This window comes from Hemiscyllium ocellatum, chromosome 29 (genome assembly GCF_020745735.1).
Source record: "Hemiscyllium ocellatum isolate sHemOce1 chromosome 29, sHemOce1.pat.X.cur, whole genome shotgun sequence".
NCBI classification, from domain to species: Eukaryota; Metazoa; Chordata; class Chondrichthyes; order Orectolobiformes; family Hemiscylliidae; genus Hemiscyllium; species Hemiscyllium ocellatum.
The window spans coordinates 35,802,165-35,823,446 of NC_083429.1; the positions used below are offsets into that span (position 1 = coordinate 35,802,165).

Here is a 21,282-nt window from a genome sequence, read left to right on the forward strand (position 1 = left end):
GGAGGAGAAATTTACTTGATGCACAGGCTGGTGTTTTGCAACATTTAAGAGGCATTTAGATAGGTATATGAATAGGAAGGGTTTGGAGGGATGTAGGCTGGGTGCTGGGTTGGGATATCTGGTTGGCATGGACGGGTTGGACCGAAGGGTATGTTTCCATGCTATACATCTTCATGACTCTATAAGAACAAAAAGTGTGGTTATACTGAGATGAACATAGAAGCAAGGCAAGGCTGGATTAAAAACCAATTAGGAGAAGTTAAATAGAAATTGAAATAGCAGGAAATATTAAAAGAATGGTCAATTGTTTTGACAATTGGATATAAATGCAAAACAGTGAAGGCTGTCAAGATATCATACATAAGATACAACACTTTATGAACAAAAGATACCAAACATGTCAAAGTTTTTCTGCTTTGTTCATGGGATCACCATGATTGGTCTGCAGCATGGAAGCTGCATATTAAAATAAAAATATTCAAAATGAAAGGTACAGATAGGGCAGTCACTGACAGGCTAAGGAGATTAAAAAGAAGCAACATTCAGGGACAAATAGATAACACCTTAACAAAAGTGCAATCTTTAACAAATACAGTACCTAGAAATGGAGCCTCAGGTTTGGAACTGATCGGGATAACCAGGAATAAGCCAATAAACACATCATATCCATTGTTGTGAAGTACACAAGATATTTATAAAATTCAGATTTATATTTGCGGATACATTCTATTTTGTTCAAAAAGCGCATGATCTGTAGACAGACAATCAATGTGACATTTTTAAAATTCCTACTTTGGAAATAAAACCAGTCTGGCTCCAGGATGAGATACAAACAGACTTGAAACATGGCCTCACACCTACAATGCATTGTCTGACCTGGGGTGTCATCTTTATCCTGATAAAACCTGAAGATATTTTGGGGCAATGACTTGAAAGAAATTCTGGGATTTATATATTAATCAGTCAAAACCTGTACCTCCATTCCAACTGATTAAAGACTTAATAGCCATCCAGGTTTGTTCAATATATTCACATAGGTTGTATGACCATTTGATTTTTTACTTATAAATTCTGTGTCCGATGTATTCCCTCTCACTACCTGCCTGAGGAAGGAGTAGGAACTTCGAAGGCTTGAGGTCTTAAATAAATCTGTTGGACTATAACCCAGTGTCACGTGATTTTTGACTTTGTCCACCCTAGTCCAACACCAGTACCTCCACAACAAAATACAGGGAAGTGAAGCAGAAAGATTTTGAAAGGTGCTGCTCACTAGTGAATCTGTCAGCACTCACTGTACAAGAGGAACTGTCTATGATTGCAGGAGTAACACAACTTGATGCTTTCATTCAACCCAAGACCTGGTGCTTTACTGGTGAATCTGAGAGTGGGAACCATGAGTCACTGATTTGAGGAGGAGGAGAATGAGAGCTGGCAAGTATGATTCCATATTGAGTGTGCTGTGAGGGAGCATGTGCAGTGGGGGCCATGCAATAAAAATCTAGTGCCTTGGCAGAGCAACATTAGCAGACACTTGACTGCCATTTGAGCATCTTTGCAAGCCAAGTGATGGGCAGAATACTGCTGGTCAACACAAGGGAATTTTCCAACAGTGGGACCTGTTTCAGACCTGCTACAAGAAAGTAAATGCATAATCTGTTGCCAGTTAAGCATGAGCCAATCTTAACTTTATTAGATACATAATCAGCTTGTGATTATTGAATGACATGCATGTGCTTCAAAATTGATATCTCCAACACATACTATTAAGGTTAGTTTGGCATGACAATGGGCTATTGAAATAAAGTGGAAATGTAAGTGACAAAGGTTAGAAAAACAGGCATTATTGTCTGGGTTAATGCTGTAAGATGTTGGCTAACTTGGTGCTGGGTCCGAGGGCCTAAATGGGGGATTGTTGGAGCTGCGTCTGGCTTAAGAGAATTATTAGTTGAGGCAGCAGATTCCACAAACAGAATCATGACCTTCACACTCACGGCAATCAGATAAGAAAATGAAGTGCCTCATGGAACTCTTAGGAGGAAAGAGAAAACTTTTTATTTAGTAAAGTGTAGAGGGAAGAGACTGATTCCATCATAATTAAAGGCTCTTTAAGTAATTGCCAAAAAAAAATTGGCATAGTGAAATTATAAGTGCGACTAACAAACAAATGGAATTTAGCATAATTCTTTCAGACAAATAGCTGTAGATTGTAGAGAGAAGCCCCCCATCCTACCAGCAGGGGGCAATGAAAATGAATACCAAGGCCTGAAAGATGTATAATGGAGGGTATAAACAGAAAACCTCACTAGAGGGACACTGAAGAAACGATAGCAGTGGTATTGTAAAACATTACTTGGCATTATGATGTCAGGAAAACAATTGCAGCTTTATCAGGTACCAAACAGCACCCAGTCAGTAAGATGCAACTGGCAAATGGATCACTCTGACCACCTCTGGCAGAATGGTCAGAGGTGAGATGGTAAGCCAAGATATCAATGTTGCATGTAATTACTGTAATGCAGAATGGCACTGTAATCACATGTTTATATTTTCTGAATATGACAGCTTGTGCTGTGAAAATGAAGCATGGTTTACCTTCCTTTGATGGTTCTGTACTACAAAATAGCAGTCTGAATGGAAATACTGGTCTACATTTCCGAAAGAGCCTTGAACACAACCTCCAATCAGAAATGTAGAGCCTGTTTCTTTTATTGAAAGAGGTGGTGTGGCAACCTACACAAGATCACCAACCCTCAGAAAATTGGACACATTGTTTCTTAAGAATGAGTAAAGCAGCTAAGATAAATAATCTTAATAATAAACAAATATTTTGATTTGCTTTATAATATGCTTTAATTGTTGTAATTTTAGTCAGAGTTCAACAGAATAAATCTATAACAGTTGCATTATTGATTCAATATAGTCTTTCATGCGAGCATCCAAGGAGACTGCAGCCTCACAGTCTGACATAGTGTTTATAGTTTTAGGAACAAATATTTCAAGTTGTGATACTTCATAACCTGCCTCCTTCAAAGTTTTCTTTCCAAAAAGGCCTGATCAAATTTCAGGCATGAGAACTTGGGCGGCACGGTGGCACAGTGGGTGGGCGGCACGGTGGCACAGTTGTGGGCGGCACGGTGGCACAGTGGTTAGCACTGCTGCCTCACAGCGCCAGAGACCCGGGTTCAATTCCCGCCTGAGGTGACTGACTGTGTGTGGAGTTTGCACGTTCTCCCCGTGTCTGCGTGGGTTTCCTCCGGGTGCTCCGGTTTCCTCCCACAGTCCAAAGATGTGCGGGACAGGTGAATTGGCCATGCTAAATTGCCCGTAGTGTTAGGTAAGGGGCAAATGTAAGGGTAGGGGTATGGGTGGGTTTCGCTTCGGCGGGTCAGTGTGGACTTGTTGGGCCGAAGGGCCTGTTTCCACACTGTAAGTAATCTAAAAAAAAACTTGTGTTTATCCACTGTACATACGGTCTTGTTCAAAACAGTGATCATAATAAGCAACCCACCAGTTTTTAACAGAGAGGTTACATTTCTAACAGCTGTGCAGTAAGCTGCTTTATCTTTTCAGGCAGCTTCCAGACACAAAGAAGTCATCAGTCAACAGGTTCTAATTCCACTGGATGCAGAGGATTATTTTGATGAACGTCACACTTCAAAACTTGCTTGATGGAATCTCTCAGCTTCTTCTCTTTGTCTTGCCATTTTCTCCTCAAAGATACAAACTCAATGTCTGAAAACTAGATTCTACAAAAAAATGTGTGCCGTATTAAAAGGGAATGACCTGCATTTCAAGCCAATTGTTAATGTTTACTCTGAGAAGTTTCCAGTTGAGGGGATACTCCACAGCAAAAACTTAGTGATGACTAAGTGATGGAAAGAACTCTGCAGGTTGATCTGCCCAAAATAGATGGAGAACAGTATTTCTGTCAGCTCATGTTCATTTAAAGAAATAACATTTCCTCACCCTATCGTGTCTTTATGTGCTTCAATAGCTAGTTGCATCTGGACAGCACTTTTAACAAACGGATGCATTACAAGGCAATTCAGTGGAAAAAGATCAAATTAAATTTGACAAAGTCACGTAACAGTTAGTGAATATGGCCATTGAAGCCAACATCATCAATGACTCTGCGCATCCTGGTCATACTCTCTTCCAACCTCTTCCATCGGGCAGAAGATACAATTGTTTGAAAGCACATACCAACAAATTCAAGAACAGTTTCTTCCCTGCTTTATTGGACTTCTGAACGAATCTCACACATAGTCGATTGACCTTTCTGCGTACCTTCTCTGCAGCTGTAATGTTATATTCTGCATTATGATCTTTTACCTTGATGTATTCATGTAGATATGATTTGTCTGGAAAGCACACAAAACAATAGTTTTCACTGTGTCTTGGTATGTAACACTAATAAGTCAAATCAAATCACACCAGAGGAGGTCAAGTAATTCAGTACAATTTAAAATTCAAACCCATAATTTTCTTGCTCTGTAAGTTTCAGTAATACACTGAAAAATGTATATGGATCAATAAGCAAACTTTTCTATTGAAAAGAGCAGAGCACCTCAGGGTTAGTTCTTAATTACCTGTTGCCTTCCAGTTCACACACAAATTTTGCAATTGGGCTCTAGTCAAAAGCTTTTGGATCATTTTGTAACCACTGCTTAATCTCTTGACGATTGTTGGAAGCATAATCAGACAAAACCATTTCCTCCACATACTCCGTGGCACAGAGAGCGCAGTGAAGACAGGGACCACATCCGATTTCAAGAAGTGTGTGTAATCTTGGACCTGGAATCATTCAAAAGCCGGTCATTAACTGGGAAAGAAAGTCGTAAAGTGTAATACAAGCAGTATTGAGGGAACACCTGTGGGATATTTCTGAGAATCAACATTTGCCGGCTTGAGTTGGTATGTGAGAATCAGGGTCACTTTCCATTTCTTCTCACCACTCCCATTGTTTCTTGATGACAGTGATATTGCTTCACAGTCAGACTACTGCACAGTGGCGAGTGAACTTTCTCAACTATTTTGCAACATCAGGAAATCCAGTTCACCTGAATTTTCCAACTTCAGCATTCAGTTGGAGCTGGAAACGGTGAAGGATGTAGAGAGCAGTTGATAGTGGGAAACTGCTCCCATTCATGAAAGAGATGGAGAATGAAAATTGGTAAAAGAAGCAAGAGTAACACAAGGAACATTTCACATAATAAGTGGAAAAGGTCTGCAACTTGTTGTATTTTCAGGTACCAGCTCTGACAGCACGTTGTATCTTCTGGTTAGCAATCACTGGGGGCTTGTGGTTATGGCTACTTGTTATGACTCAACCTTCTTTCTACTCTTGAAAAATGAACAATAAAATAATATTAGTGATGACAATTCCCACGGGGCACTGCATTGAGAATGAAACAATTATGTTTGTATCAAAGTATCATGTTGCTGGGGTGATAATGCACCTTAGCCCTTATGCTCCCCACTGGCCACATAGGCCAGAAGAGTACAAACGTGTTCTCTCTCCAAGGACACCTGCACATAGGGTACTTTACCACTGGGTCTGGTATCTCTAACTCTCCCTCTGCTACAGGTGGCATGTAACGCTCAGTAGCTAATCTCTTGTGCCCAGAGTGACTTGAAAGATATTCATTCTTTTCTTCAGGCAGCAAAGGTGGTGAGGTAGTGAAATCTGCTGAGTCCATCTCAGATTCTGGGGTATCTTTAACACTTGATAAAAAGGGAGAACCCATTGGTTCTGGAAACAATTGGTAAGGCTGTCAAGGAGTTGGGCATGTTTTGCTTCGACACCGTTTGTGAGTTTGCAGCTTTCATATGGTCCACCTGTTCAGGACAGTTGCACCTACTCAAACATACATCACAAGAGCTGACCTCACATTGAACATGCCTTATACCCATGCTGGGCCATTTCTGTGTTCCGTATGCCAAACTTCATCCCCTGAGGTAAACTGTCTCTCTCGCTTAGCAGAGTCTTGTGTCCAACATTAGCATTCTTGGCACCCTCCCCACCCCCAGATCTGGCAAGATCTGATTTAATCTCGTGTGGAGTCTTCTCCCTGTTAGCAATTCTGGTTGAGCTATCCTTGTAGGTGCATGAGGAATCGGGATAGTTTGGTATCTCATGAAGCTCTAGGCTGTTTCTTTAAGCCTGCCTTCTTTCTGCTAGACCAGGAGAAAGTGAGGGCTGCAGATGAAGGGCTTATGCCTGAAATGCCAATTCTCCTGCTCCTTGGATGCTGCCTGATCTGCTGTGCTTTTCCAGCACCACACTCTCCACTCTCATCTCCAGCATCTACAGTCCTCACTTTCTCCTAGTTGATTTCAAACTTACTGCAAAGTCTCTTCCAAAGATGCCGACCTTGAAGAAGTTCTCTCTTCTCTCTACAAGGATCTCAGTGAGTCTCTCTCTCACTGCACCCCCCAGGTCATCGCCTCTGCCCTGAAGCTCTTCAGCCACGTTCTGAAGCACACTCACTACCACAGCCACATCTCCTTCTTCAGTGTCTGCCTATGGGGCCGACTGGTCCTACATGGACTCTGAACCACATTCAGACCAACACAGTTTGGCCATGAACAGGATAACCAGTACCTACCAAGATTCCTGATGAAAGGTTTATGCCCGAAACATTGATTCTTCTGCTCCTTGGATTCTGCCTGACCTTCTGTACTTTTCCAGCACTACGCTCTCCACTTCTTTCTGCTAGACAATTGGATGATGGATGATATGGAGTTGTCCTTATATGTTGAATACCATTCAATGTTAGGAAATACTCATAATTCCCTGCTGGTAAACAATGGCTCATTATCTATGACCGTCTTCCGGTCCATGTATTTTAAAAATAATGCTGCAGTTTTTCTATTGTTATCCCTGTTTTTGACAAATTAACTCTATGCATGTCCAGCCACTTTGCCTCCCGGAAGGTCTTCTAATTTGTAATTTTATGCAGTTAATATTAGAGCTTACCACAGGACTGTCTTGTCCTCTTTTGAGAATTTGGCAGGTGTTCTTCCCCAAATTGAACATAAACAACTAACAACAAGGGAAAAGAAAAGTTATCTGCCACGATTGAACAGCAGAGCATATTCAATGGGCCGAATAGCCTATTTTCTGCTCCTATATCTTTTGGAGAGTGACCGTGTCAAGCAGCTTTTCAGAAACTTCCCTCCCTGTTCAAACAAAGTACGTTTTCTCAAGCAGTTTTTCATACATGGACTACCCCTTTAAATCTAAAGGGGTTGGGAACTGCCAACAAACTTTATTTCCTCCTCTCTCTACAACAAACTTTAGACTCAGTCCACTTCCCTGATCAGAGGTAAAATGGAGCCGTGTTTTACTGATGGGGATTGTTATGAGAAAATGTTTAGCCCTCGGGTTTATTTGGAAACGTATTATGCTTCTCCACTTGGGAATCAGATGGAACATAATTTTTTGCTTTTCGTTTTGAAGAATTTGGTACAAGCCTTTTCCAGGGGTGAGTAAAGTCTTGGTTTTGTGAACTGGATTGCTTTGCTCAATGTTGGTCTGAAGAGCAACACCCGAATTTATGAGTAACTTTACAGAGCAATGACTTAGTTTATTGTCAGTACAATTTTTTCCTAGTTATTTTAATCAGCGTGTTCGGACACAGAACCGGGACGGATGGGAGTCGAACCCATTCTCTAGGCTCAGAGGTTGGAGGTATAGGAACCCCAAATGTTGGGCCAAAACCCGATCTTTCTTGCTCAGAGAGAGGGATATTACGACTGTGCCAGAACAACCCTCGCAAAAAATACTTTTTGTATGAGGATTTGGAGGTGCTGGTATTGAACTGGGGTGGACAAAGTTTAAACAATCGCACAGTACCACGTTATAGTCCAACAGTTTTGGTTTTGGAAGCACTAGCTTTTGGAGCACCAGGTGTTTGAAGGAGCAGCGCTCCGAAAGCTAGTGCTTTCAAATAAACCTGTTGGACTATAACCTGGTGGTGTGTTTTTTTTTAACTTTTGTATCAGCTGCATAATGAAGTATTTTCAGAAGCTGTTGGAGACTGCAAACACCGACTGAATCAAAAATACAAGCTTTTAGCCAGATCAGTGGATGATTGAGTTGATGCCTCTCCAGTATTTGTATAAGAACATAAGATATAGGAGCAGAAAATAGGCTATTCGGCCCATTGAGCATGCTCTGCCAACTCACTCTCCCGCCTTCTCCCTGTAACCCTTGATACCCTTGACAATCAAGAACGTATGTCTGTCTTTAATATACTCAATGACGTGGCCTCCACAGCCTTCTGTGGCAATGAATTCCATAGATTCATTACTCCTTGACTGAAGAAGTTTTTCCTTATCTCTGTCTTAAAAGGTCTCCCCTTTACTCTAAAGCTGTGTGCTCTGGTCCTAATCCCTCCTACCAATGGAAACATCTTCCCAACTTGCACTCTGTCCAGGCCTTTCAGTATTCTGGAAGTTTCAATTAATCCCTCCTCATCCATCGACCCACAGCCCTTCCATGCACCTCATATGTTAAGTTTTTCATTCCTGGGACCATTCTTGTGAACCTCCTCTGAACCTGCTCCAGGACCAGTCCATCCTTGCTAAGATTTGGGGCCCAGAACTGTACACCGTACTCCAAATATGGTCTGACCAGAGCTTTATAGAGCCTCAGAAGTACATCCTTGCTTTGATGGTCTTATAGGACTTGAATATAAGATCTAGGAGTAGAAAATAGGCCATTCAGCCTATCGGATCTTCTCCGGTGCAATCCTCCCAATGGCTCTAATTTGAGTCACTGAACAAACAAGAAAGTAACAGGGTTGGCCTAAATTACCATTGAAGGGGGAGAAAACAGGAATTAAAGGGGTGCGGTGCAAGTGAAAGGGAACTGATAATGTTAAAGGGGTAAGATGTCATGAGTGTAATGATTTGGACCTCTATAGAATAGCAGCACCCTAATCTGGTCCAATCAAGGAGCCCTGCCTGACATAATAGGGTTGAGAGTCACAGATACTGACTCTCTGGTGCCTGACTCCGTAAGAGGCAGTATTATAGTCAAGGATTGTTCATGTATAAATAAAAGGATAAAGGGTGAGGTGGTGATGGGATACCACGCTGTGAAGCTATGTCAGAAGGTACTGGATTTAACTGGGGGATGGGGAAATGGATGTTGATGTAGGAGTGATGGGTCAGAAATAGGAACTGGATAAGGCCATTCAGCCCTGTGACTCAGCAGTAGTGCAGCTGTTCTGAATGGCGGATCAGGCAAGAGAAGTGAACTCTCATAGTCTTTGCTAGGAAGAGAGGAAAAGCACATTTCATTGTGTGATGAGAAATATTCCAACGTTAACTGCAAGAGAGAATGCCAAAAGCAAAAACATGATGAGTTGACAAGAAAGCAGGGTTTACAAATGCCCTAAAATAGCCAACAGCAAGCATGTGCAATTTTATAGTTTGAGGTCCTCCAACTGCCACAGCAGGTAAGGACACACAAAGGGTGCATTTTCTCCATAACTGAAGCCGAATGCATGTTCCTTCTTCTGGGCTCCATTACAATATATCTTTGCCCTGAGTGAGAGAAACTGTGCCATCATTCAATACACTTGAGACATCAGTGTTCCAGAACACATGAAACAACAGGCCAAATGTGGCTGCCTCCTTTAATGCTGTGACCATTCTGGGTGAATCTGGGAGAGGAGTGTTAATTTGATCTGAGAGAGGGATAAGAGGAACATTCAGGGGAGTATCAGCGTGTTCCGAATGAGGGTGAATTGGGGAAAGGGAAAGCATGGCAGAACATAAAAGGGTAAAGTCTTCATAATCCTGTGCTCTTCTTACAGAGAGATAGAGAGAGACAGCTGGTGGTGAGTTTAATCTGAGGGTCACCACTCTCAGGTCTATGTTTACATTAATTGTGTTATTGGTTCCAGCTCTCTTTGTTTGACTTCTAATGGGGTGTTTAAATGTCTGCTTGCATTTCAGCCACACTGTCCTGAACTAAAATCTTCTTAGGAACTTTGCTCCTGGGTTTGACAAGGTGACCATGAACAGATCCAGGCAGTGGGGCATAGAGGGGAGAAATAAAAATGGCTGCCTGCCTCTCATTTGTGGTTCTGTCCATGTGCAGGTGGCCTTGGAGAGAGAACACGCTGGTACTCTTCTGGCCTATATGGCCAGTGGGGAGCATAAGGGCTAATGTGCATTATCACCCCAACAACATGATATTTTGATTCTAATATAATAATTTTATTTTCAATACAGTGCCCTGTAGGAACTGTCCCCACTAATGTGAATTTATTGTTCATTTTTCATGATTAGAAATAAGGTTTAGTCATAGCAAGCAGCCATAACCACAAGCCCCCAGTGATTGCTAACCAGAAGATAACAACGTGCTGTCAGAGCTGGTACCTGAAAATACAACACATTGCAGACCTTAGCCATTTATTGTGTGAAGTGTTGTTCCTTTTCATTCTCCATCTCTTTCATGAATGGGAGCAGTTTCCCACTATCAACTGCTCTCTACATCCTTCACCATTTCCAGCTCCAACCGAATGCTGAAGTTGGAAAAATTCAGGTGAACTGGATTTCCTGATGTTGAAAAATAGTTGAGAAAGTTCACTCGCCACTGTGCAGTAGTCTGACTGTGAAGCAATATCATTGTCATCAAGAAACAATGGGAGTGGTGAGAACGAATGGAAAGTGACCCTGATTCTCGCGTACCAACTCAGGCAGGCAAATGTTGATTCTCAGAAATATCCCACAGGTGTTCCATCAATACTGCTTGTATTACACTTTACAACTTTCTTTCCCAGTTAATGACCGGCTTTTGAACGATTCCAGGTCCAAGATTACACACACTTCTTGAAATTGGATGCGGTCCCTGTCTTCACTGCGCTCTCTGTGCCACGGAGTATGCGGAGGAAATGGTTTTGTCTGATTATGCTTCCAACAATCGTCAAGAGATTGAGCAGTGGTTACGAAATGATCCAAAAGCTTTTGACTGGAGCCCAATTGCAAAATTTGTGTGTGAACTGGAAGGCAACAGGTAATTAAGAACTAACCCTGAGGTGCTGTGCTCTTTTCAATAGAAAAGTTTGCTTATTGATCCATATACATTTTTCAGTGTGTTACTGAGACTTACAGAGCAAGAAAATTATGGGTTTGATTCGTGTATTGAATTACCTGACCACCTCTGGTGTGATTTGATCTGATTTATTATTGTTACGTACTGAGATACAATGAAAAGTATTGGTTTTTCTTCTATCCAGATGAATCATACCTTATATAAATACATCAAAGTAATAGGACAGAATGTGCAGAGAAGAATTAAGTCGAATATATGAGAGGTCTGTTCATGAGTCTTTCTGTGGTGCATCCATAAAAGTCGGTAAGAGTCATTGTGGACATTAGGAAATTCGTTAACCTTCTGAAGAAGTGGAAGTGTTGATGTGTTGTCTTGCCTGTAACATTGACATAGATGGACCAGGACAGATTGTTGGATGCAGAGGAACCTCAATTATCCGAGGAACAAGGGCAGGCGGCGTATTTTGTTCGGTTAATCGAATGCCAGGTAACATAGTTTATCAGAGCATCAGGACCTTGCGATCTTGCTGGATAATCCGATAGTCAGATAATCGAATGTTGGATAATCGAGGTTCCTCGGTATTCACTCATAGGAACTTGAAGCTCTCGACCATCTCCACCTCAGCACCATTGTTACAGACAGGGGAATGTCCTCCAGAGGCATGTATCCAAACAGCTTCATCAAATTACATACGTAATCCAAGAAATTTGCTGTTTACATTATAATAAGGGGCAAAGACCAACCAATAAAAAATCAAGAATGGATCTGCTTCAGTGAGAGTTTTTTGCTGCCTTTGGTTTTGATTTGTAGCTTACATTAGAGAGTTCCTTCAAATAACCAGCAATTGATCCAGTGTATTTAAAGCAAAGCAAGTGTAGACTTAAAAAGGTGCCGTCTCCCATAGTTGCTCAGCTTCCTTGTTTGAGACGTATAAGATTATGAAAGAATTGGACACTCTGGCAGCAGGAATCATGTTTCCGCTGATGGGTGAGTGCTGAACCAGAGGACACAGCTTAAAAATACGGGGCAGACCATTTAGGACAGAGATGAGGAGAAACTTCTTCACCCAGAGAGTGGTGGCTGTGTGGAATGCTCTGCCCCAGAGGACAGTGGAGGCCCAGTCTCTGGATTCATTTAAGAAAGAGTTGGATAGAGCTCTCAAAGATAGTGGAATCAAGGGATATGGAGATAAGGCAGGGAGCGGATACTGATTAGGAATCATCAGCCATGATCATATTGAATGGCGGTGCAGGCTCGAAGGACTGAATGGTCTACTCCTGCACCTACTGTCTATTGTTTGTTGTTAATGGCTCCTATCTAAAGTTCAGAACACTTTTAAAGAATTTGATGGAAAGTTGATATCAAATACAAGAGCATTCTCTGAATGAAAATGTCAGACTTGTTTTGTAAGGACCTTTTCTTCTTAGGCTACTCTGTAACTTCTCAGATATTGTTCACAAATAAGGCAGTGATCCATGTGTGAAGCATTCAAGTGGACAGTCACCTGTTGATCTGCTCAATGCTGGGATGCATAAATTCAGTGCCTGATGTGCTCCTGTTCTCTCTGTACCATCTGTCCTCAAACCCCTTCCATCCCCATCTTAGATTTCTACGTTTTGCAGAGCTGTGAGTGAACTTCAACTTTGACACATTTTTGTGGCTTTGTTTTCGTGAGTTTGTCAGATTGTGGCCAACGAGTCCAATGGATGTGGGTTCAAGTCCACTGTGGGATTTGAGGCACTTATTCTAGACTGGTACATGCGTTCAATTCTAAATAGAAGGTTGTGCTGTTAAAGAGTCTGCTGTGCTGGTTATATATTAAATTGGTTGCTGCACTTGTTTAAGTGAGCATGATAGAAGCCAGGATTCAATGGTTTTGGAACAATAATGAATAGGAATTAAGACAGATCCATAGTGAACAACAACTGAATGCCGTGACTGACTCCATGATCTTGTCCAATTTCAGCATTTTTTTTTCTTTCCTTTTTTTCTCTCACCCTAACAATCCTGCAATTTTGGCCTCTTCAGAATCCCCATTTTCGTTGCTCTGTCATTAGTTGCATTGTCTTCAGCTAGCAAATGCTGTAGCTCGGGATTCCTCTTCATCATTGGGTGTCTGTTTCTTGTTTTAAGATGCTCCTTTCAACTTGGTTCTTAAATGTAGCTCTTGGCCATATGCACGAATGTCCTGTGATGTGATTTGTGTCAAATTTGAATCTCCTTGTAATGTTTCAGTTTGTTGATCAATGCTGTACAAATGCAACTCATTATTGAAGCACTTAAAGACATGATAGGATAAGAATGTTATTTGTTTAAATGTACATCAGCTGTTCGAAGTACTGTTTGTGGAGATCAGCCTGCAGCTCAATCATCACGACATTTTTGGTGTGGATCTTCTCCTTGACTGGCAAAGTTTGAAATGCACAATACTAATTGCCCCCTTTTAATACAGGACACATTGAATATAATCTTTTGTGGAATCTCGTTTTCAGACACTGAGTTTGTATCTTTCAGAGAACAATGGCAAGAGAAAGAGAAGAAGCTGAGAGATTCCATCAAGCAAGTTTTGAAGTGTGACGTTCATCAAAATAACCCTCTGCGTCCAGTGGAATTAGAACCTGTTGACTGTCTGATGACTTCTTTGTGTCTGGAAGCTGCCTGTAAAGATAAAGCAGCTTACTGCACCGCTGTTAGAAATGTAACCTCTCTGTTAAAACCTGGTGGGATGCTCATTATGATCACTGTTTTGAATGAGACCTTTTATACAGTGGACAAACACAAGTTCTCATGCCTGAAATTTGATCAGGCCTTTTTGGAAAAAACTTTGAAGGAGGCAGGTTATGAAATAGAACAATTTGAAATTTGTATTATTCCTAAAACTATAAATACTATATCAGACTGTGAGGCTGGAATCTTCTTGGTTGCTCGCAAGAAAGAGTGTTTTGTACTGAATCAGTAATGCAACTGCTATAGATTTATTCTGTTGAACTCTGACTTAAAGTGCAGCAATTAAAGCATTTTATAAAGCAACACAAAATACTTATTTATTCATGAGATTATTTATCTCAGCTGCTTTACTCACTCTTAAGAAACACTCCGTGCCCAATTTTCTGAGGATTGATGATTTTATGCAGGTCGCCATTCCAACCCTTTCAATAAAAGAAAGATGCTCCAAATTTCGGATTGGAGATTGTGTTCAAGGCTCTGTCAAAAATGCAGACCAGTGCTTCCATTCAGACTGCCCTTGTAGCACAGGATTGTCAAAGGAAGGTAAATTATGCTCCCTTTTCATGCAGCAAGCAGCTGTATTCAGAAGATGTGTGTGTATGATTATAGTGCCATTCCATGTTCCATTGATTACATGCAACATTGACACCTTTTGATGAAAGCCTGTTGAACTTTGTTAATGTACTTGTTTCTACCATATGCCCTTTCAGTCAAGGTGCTTATCATTTTTTGTGTAAACTATCTTATACATTTATTTTCAACGTTTCTGCTGTCACCTTAAGTTTGCGCCCTTACTATTTGGCATTTCCACCCTTTGGGGGGAAAAAACACCAAATATCCATTCTGATCCTATGTCTCTAATAAGTTAATGCACATTTTATGTATATCTATCAGTTCATCCCTCAGCCTCCATCACTCGCAAAAACAATCCAAGTTTGTCCATCCTCTCCTTTATAATGAATATACTCCAATCCACATAAAATGCAGGGTTACAGGCATAGGTGTGCCTGGATGGGATGATCTTTGAGAGTTGTTCTGGACTCAATGGGTTGAATGGCCTGCTTCCACATAGTAGGAATTCTATGTTTCATTGACAACTGTTGCCGGAAAGAGAGAAATTTTGCCAAAACATTTTGTCTTGTAAATATCAGGATAAATGCAAGAATGCCAAATCTGAAAAGTTTTGCTAGCGTACTTCCCATCAATATGAGCTGTAAGATACTTAGGACAATGTAGTCAATATACTAAATTATAGGCTGGGTATATTGAAATGATAAAGGGAGAACAACAGTTGGAACAGAATGTACAAACACAGAGAAACAGCATCAAATAGGGTCAAACAGGGATAAAGTAATAAGGAGGCAAAAATTAGTGTTGATTTTCTTATGATGTTTTCCATGACCATGTCCAAAATTGGACATTCTAAATTGTCTCACAGGAGGAGAACTTAGACCCAATGGAAAATTGGCGAAACTAAATTAAACAGCAGCTATTGGCTACAGAAAACTATGGAAAACAAGGTCAAAGAGGCCACTGTTACAGGAGGAACAAGTTACAACCAGCCCAATGGTTGTGTATGGGAGAGGTATTGATCAGACTACCTTGACCTCTAGCCAGTACCTGAGGACATTCAGTCTCCACCTCTCAGTGTGGCAACAGAAAATTGTATTGGTATGACACCCACTGGATGCTTTGAACCCAAATCATGACCACATTTACCAGGACAAGGGTCGATTAAAAGCGCACACCTGGAAACCGCGCCCCCCCCCCCCCCCCGCCTCCAGTGAGGGCTCTCCGCAAGACACATGGTACATGACTATACGGCAAAACCAAGAAGGCCCAGGCGAAGACCTGCCCTAACCTTCATGGAAAAGAGCCAGCCCTATATCAGAGAGGAAGGAGAATCCAACGGCCCAACTCAATCATATGGATCATTGTGGGTAATGTCCATTTTCAGTTGGATAGAGCTCGATAGAGAGCAAATATTTTGGGAATTTGGGAAATGCTGTGACCATAGTGTTAAGCGTTTAGATGGAGAGGAATTTGTTAAGAGTGTACAAGAAACATTTCTGAATTAGTATGTAGATGTATCTACTAGAGAATGTACAAAACTTGACTTACTCTTGGGAAATAAGGCTGGGCAGATGACAGGTGTCAGTAAGGGAGCATTTTGGGGCCAGCGACCATAATTCTATTAGTTTTAAAATAGTGATGGAAAAGGATAGACCAGATCGAACTGTTGAAGTTCTAAATTGGAAGAAGGCTAATTTTGATGGTATTAGGCAAGAACTTTCAAAAGCTGGTTGGGTGCAGATGTTCGCAGGTAAAGGGATAACTGGAAAATGGGAAGCTTTCATAAGTAAGATAACAAGAGTCCAAAGAAATATATTCCTCTTAGGGTGAAAGGAAAGGCTGGTGGGTATAGGGAATGATGGATGACTAGAGAAATTGAGGGTATGGTTAAGAAAAAGAAGGAAGCATATGTCAAGTATAGACAGGATAGATTGAGTGAATTCTAAGAAGTGTATAAAGGGGAAACAACCACTCTGCATTTACCCTGTCAAGTCCCCTAAAACTCGTGTATGTTTCAGTAAGGTTGCCTCTCATTCTTCTATAGTCCAATGAGTACAGACCTAATGTCCTCAACTTCTCCTCATATGATTGCCCATCCTTTTCTGGTATCAACCAGCGACTATCTTCAATGCCAGTATATCTTTCTTCAGTTAACGGGCACAGAAATGTTCACAGTATTCCAGTTGAGGTCTGACTACTGCCCTGAATAGATTCAGCAAGGCCTTCCTATTTTTATGTTCCATTCCCTTTGAAATAAAGGCCAACATTCCATTTGCCTTCTGTATTGCCCACTGAACTTGGATATTCTGCTGAAGATGTGGTTTCAAACTTAGTCTGAACGGAGTGCAAAGCACCATCCTGGTGTGTTGTGCTCTGCATCATTGGACCAGGTAACAAGACAATGCATTCAACGCTGAGGAACTGATGGAATGGGAGCAGTCTTCTGAGGAGGAGGAAGCTGTCGTTGTCTGTGAAAGGGGACTACAAGCCAGACAGCATCTCATTACACTTGCATCCAATGGATGAGAACTGGATGCAGCAGACAATTGTGGATTGTAAAATAATTCATTCTCATAATGTCGAAATCTCTCTTTTAATTGTGGGGGTGAATGTCGACTTCTATTGTTTGGATTCACGGTTTCTCTGTGCAAATGAAAGCATATATTTAGAATTTTCCAATTATTTGCCTGCATGTGATGTTTCCCTCCTGCACAATGAAGGGCTGTGGGTCCACAGTGAACTTTGTGGACAAGGTGGCTTTGGATTAAAGGGATGCAGTGACAGGCTGCTGATGTTTCAATATAAGCTGAGTGACAAGTTATTCTGGGAATGATGCAGATGGGACAGGGATGTGAAGGAAGCTATGCGAGTGGGTTAGTACTTAATGAGGCAAGTTTTTTAAAAACAAATCAGGGCTACTTAATCATTTCCTGTTGCCTTCCAGTTCACACACCCGTTTTGCATTTGGGCTCCAGTCGAAAGCTCCTGGGTCATTTTGTAACCACAGCTCAATCTCTTTAGAAACAACATCAGACACACAATTTCCTCCACGTGCTCTATGGCATAGACAGCACAGTGAAGACAGGGACCACATCCAATTTGAAGCAGGTCCGGAATGTAGACCTGGAAAAGTTCAAACATGAGATATCCAATCAGAGGGATAAAAGAATATTGCAAATCCAAGAGGACTGAAATAATTTATAAGCTGAATCAAATGGTTTTTGTGTGTTCAATTAATTAAATTGTCAGTCTCCGAACCAGTGTTCCTCCTCATTTTTTGTTCTTCAGTGTGGACCAGCAAGGTAGCAACTTCTGGAACTGAATGCTGATGCGGCAAATGGTGACATCACACCAATTACTGCGTGCAGAACGCAATGTGTGCAACATGTAGTCACACAGACTAGAGGGAACATTGCTGTGAACATTCATTACTGTCATTATAAAATTTAATTGTCCTACTTTTGTCTTTGTTTTAATTCTTCATGGATAGATCGCTTACTTCCCATTAGTATAAACAAAACGTTTGAGCATGCAAAGTAGGAGCAAGAATTTACACTTTGCATTTCTTTTCATCTGTTAACTACTCAATTTGCATGGCATGTGTGTCACATTTTATTAATTTTTCTCATGTTTAGCAGCTAATAAATACACCCTTTTTCTTTAATTCAAGAAAGCCTGGTTAATTTGGCTCCATTTAAAAATCTATCTGGATTGGGAAGAGGAATTCATGAGGCAAGAGGTACTTTTCAAATTAACCTTGTTACAGCCAACAGAGAGAGGGATTGGATTAAGGAGGGGAGCCAATGCATCTCTCTTCACCTGGGAGCATAAACAGTTAGGTGAAACCGATCCTAAATGGCAATAAACTGGGGACGCTTACTCTGGCCTTATCAATAACAAATTGGCATTAATATCAGTAGTTTTGTTTGTCTTAGTCAGAAAGAACCTGTATTGGAAGGCTTCAGCAGCACTTAAGCTAAGGCAAATTCAATGTTGTCCAATGTTACGGATGTGGAAGTGCTTAGTTTTAACAATGGACAGGATGTCTAGGAGAAACCATGACTATTACTGTTAGAATTAAAAAATGGAATGGCCTATTAGATACAGTAGTGAAAGTTAAAAATCACACAGCACCCGGTTTTCGTCCAACAGGTTTATTTCGAAGTACTAGCTTTCAGAGAGCTGCTCCTTCATCAGGTACCTAGTGATGCAGGATCATAGACACAGAATTTATTGTAAAAGATCACAGTGTCATGCAATTCAAACAATATATTGAACAAACCTAGATTGCTGTTAAGTCTTTCATCTTTTAGAATGGGTTGCAGTTGTTTGTTCATTAACATGTAAATCACCGAACTTCTTTTAAGTCACATTCTCAAAATGACTTAAGGTTTTATAAAAAAAATGACATCTCAGCTCAGACAATGTATTAAAACTGTGAGGTTAGAGTCTGTCTATATCCCAATCTTAAGTCAGACTAGTTCCATTTCAAAAGTAGGAATTTATAAAATGTTATTTGGATTGGCTGTCTGCTTTGACTGCCTGCAGATTATGTGCTTTTTGAGCAAAATAGAATGTATCTGCAAATACAATTCTGCAAATACAAATTGACCCCATAGACTTATACGAGTGTGTATGTGCATGTGGAATGAAGGGGGGTGGGGTGGGTAGGATAGGATAGAGAGAGAGAGAGTGTGTCTATTTGAGTGTGCACATGTGAGAGAGTGTGTTTTTGTGTGTGTATGTGTGTTTGTGCATGAGTGTGACAGTGTATTAGCCTGTGAGAGAGTGTATGTGTGTGTGTGAGAGAGAGAAAGTGTGTATGAGAGAGGGTCTGCGTGCGCGTGCGGCATGTGTGTATGTATACGGTGTAGTGGGGATACCTGTAGTGTGACAAGAATCTAAAGGTCCCCTTTGAGGCCATCCTCATGGATACCATACAGTAATGAGTAATCACAGAACTTTAGTTTACAGCATACAGGTGCATGAATAGGTATTGAATAAAAATTACAAATATGATCAACTTTAACATTGTCTTTGAAAAGTGGAAACACCAGCAGCTATCACAATTTGAAGTTTGGGAAAGGTTGACTTTAATGTAATTAAAAAGAGACTGTCCTGGAGATCCAAGATGGAGATGACCCAGTAGGTCTGAGTCTGTTGAGCTCTGCCCAAGACCCAGGCAAAGTGGGGTATCCACCCTCACCTCGCTTGCTAAATTGTTTAAAATAGCTTTTGCCCAGCAGCTTTGGTCATTCTGCATCAAACTTTAGCAGTTTGATGCATCTTAAAATGACCAAAGACAAAGTTTCACAAAGTTCGCAACAAGCAGGGACCACCCCCCTCCCCACCTCCGTAGCAACAGAGATGTCTGCAGCCGCCCCAGAGGACTTACCTGCAGAGGCGAGCCTGACCTCAAGAGTTCGTTAAGTTCCAAGAGAAGATTGAAGAGACCTGGTCCAGGTGGGAGTCGATCTTGGTCATGCTGCAGAAGCGATCGAGGCAGTTGGCTGATCTGAATAGGGAGTTGGGGCAGGTAGATGTGTGGAGGTGTCTTCACCCTGAGGGTAGAGATTTTACTTTTTATTTTAATCCACACAAATGCCTTACCAGAATCAATATGTTTTTTGTCCCTTCGACCTTTCTGAACTCAATATTGTTTTGTAAAATAGGTAATATAACTATTTCCGACCATGCCCATGAATGGAGGTTAAGACTAGTGATGAGAAGATGGGTTCCTGACATTGGCGTATGGGCCCTTTCCTATTGAAGGATAGTAAGTTCAGAAAATATTTCTCACAGGAACTTAAAACTTTTTGGGATATTAACTCAGGCATGGCCAGTAACCCATGGGTGATGTGGGAGACTGCTAAGGCATACGCGCGAGGTTTGATTATTTCATATTCTGCGACCTGGAAAAGACAAAAGGGAGAACAACAGCACCTGCTTGAGGCTTGCCTGAAGGCAGCTGAAACTGCGTATGTTGACAGGCCCTCCATTACTAAATTACAGCAGATCACAGCCCTAAGGGCAACTTTGTATAATACCACACTTACTCAAGCAGCAAAGAGGGAGATATTATTTGCAAAGCAGAGATTATTTGAATACAGTGATAAGCCTGGCAGGCATCGAGCATACCTTGCCAGAATGAAAAGGACTCCCCAATCCATTATGTCTATTAGAGAGTGCTGCTACCTACCCTGGCTTGTGATTGTAAAGAGATCAATGCAGCCTTTAGAAAGTTCTATTACAAATTGTATAAGTTGGAGTGCTGTGAGGATAGAATGAGGAAGATGAAGTCTTTTTTTAAAAAATATGGTCCTCCCTTTTGGAATACTGCATTCAGTTCTGGTCTCCCTGCTATAGGAAGGATGTTGTGAAACTTGAACAGGTTCAGAAAAGATTTATAAGGATGTTGCCAGGCTTGGCGAGTTTGAGCTGTAGGAAAGGCTGAATAGGCTGGAGTGTTTTTTCAGGAGTATCAGAGGCTGAGGGGTGCATAATATAGGTTTATAAAATCATGAAGGGCATGGATAGAGTGCATAGCTGAGGTGTTTTCCCTGGGATGAGGGAGTCCAGAATTATAGGGTTTAAGGTGAGACGGGAAAGATTGAAATGGGACCTAAGGGGCAAACTTTTCACATAGAAGGTGATGTGTGTATGGAATGAGCTGCCAAAGGAAGTGGTGGAGGCTGGTACAATTACAACATTTAAAAGGCATCTAGGTGGGTATATGAATAGAAGGGTTTAAAGGGATATGGGCCAAATGCTAGCAAATAGGAGCACATTAATTTAGGATATGTCAGCATGGACAAGTTGGACCAATGAATCTGTTTCCATGCTGTACAGCTCTATTACTCCATGACTCTAACATGATATCTATATGCAGGAAATCCATACTTAGTGAGGCA

General features: G+C 41.2%; 1 protein-coding gene and 1 pseudogene across 1 annotated transcript; one reads left to right on the top strand and one right to left on the bottom strand.

The window, feature by feature from the left end:
- Positions 1–400: 400 nt before the first annotated feature.
- Positions 401–5,747, bottom strand: LOC132829702 (nicotinamide N-methyltransferase-like; annotated as a pseudogene).
- A 1,531-nt stretch (positions 5,748–7,278) lies between these two features.
- On the top strand, positions 7,279–14,094 carry zgc:64002 (uncharacterized protein LOC393330 homolog). Its single transcript, XM_060846818.1, has 3 exons — positions 7,279–7,487; positions 10,828–11,032; positions 13,586–14,094. Exons 1-3 carry the CDS (start codon positions 7,334–7,336, stop codon positions 14,028–14,030), a joined length of 804 nt encoding a protein of 267 aa, XP_060702801.1. The 5' UTR covers positions 7,279–7,333; the 3' UTR covers positions 14,031–14,094.
- Positions 14,095–21,282: the final 7,188 nt, after the last annotated feature.

Excerpts from the sequence above, each read along its gene's own strand:
- zgc:64002 (XM_060846818.1), top strand. The coding sequence starts at position 7,334 with ATGGAGCCGTGTTTTACTGATGGGGATTGTTATGAGAAAATGTTTAGC. Across the intron at positions 7,488-10,827 it reads GGTACAAGCCTTTTCCAGGG|GTCCAAGATTACACACACTT; the intron begins GTGAGTAAAGTC and ends GAACGATTCCAG. Across the intron at positions 11,033-13,585 it reads TGTGAACTGGAAGGCAACAG|AGAACAATGGCAAGAGAAAG; the intron begins GTAATTAAGAAC and ends TGTATCTTTCAG.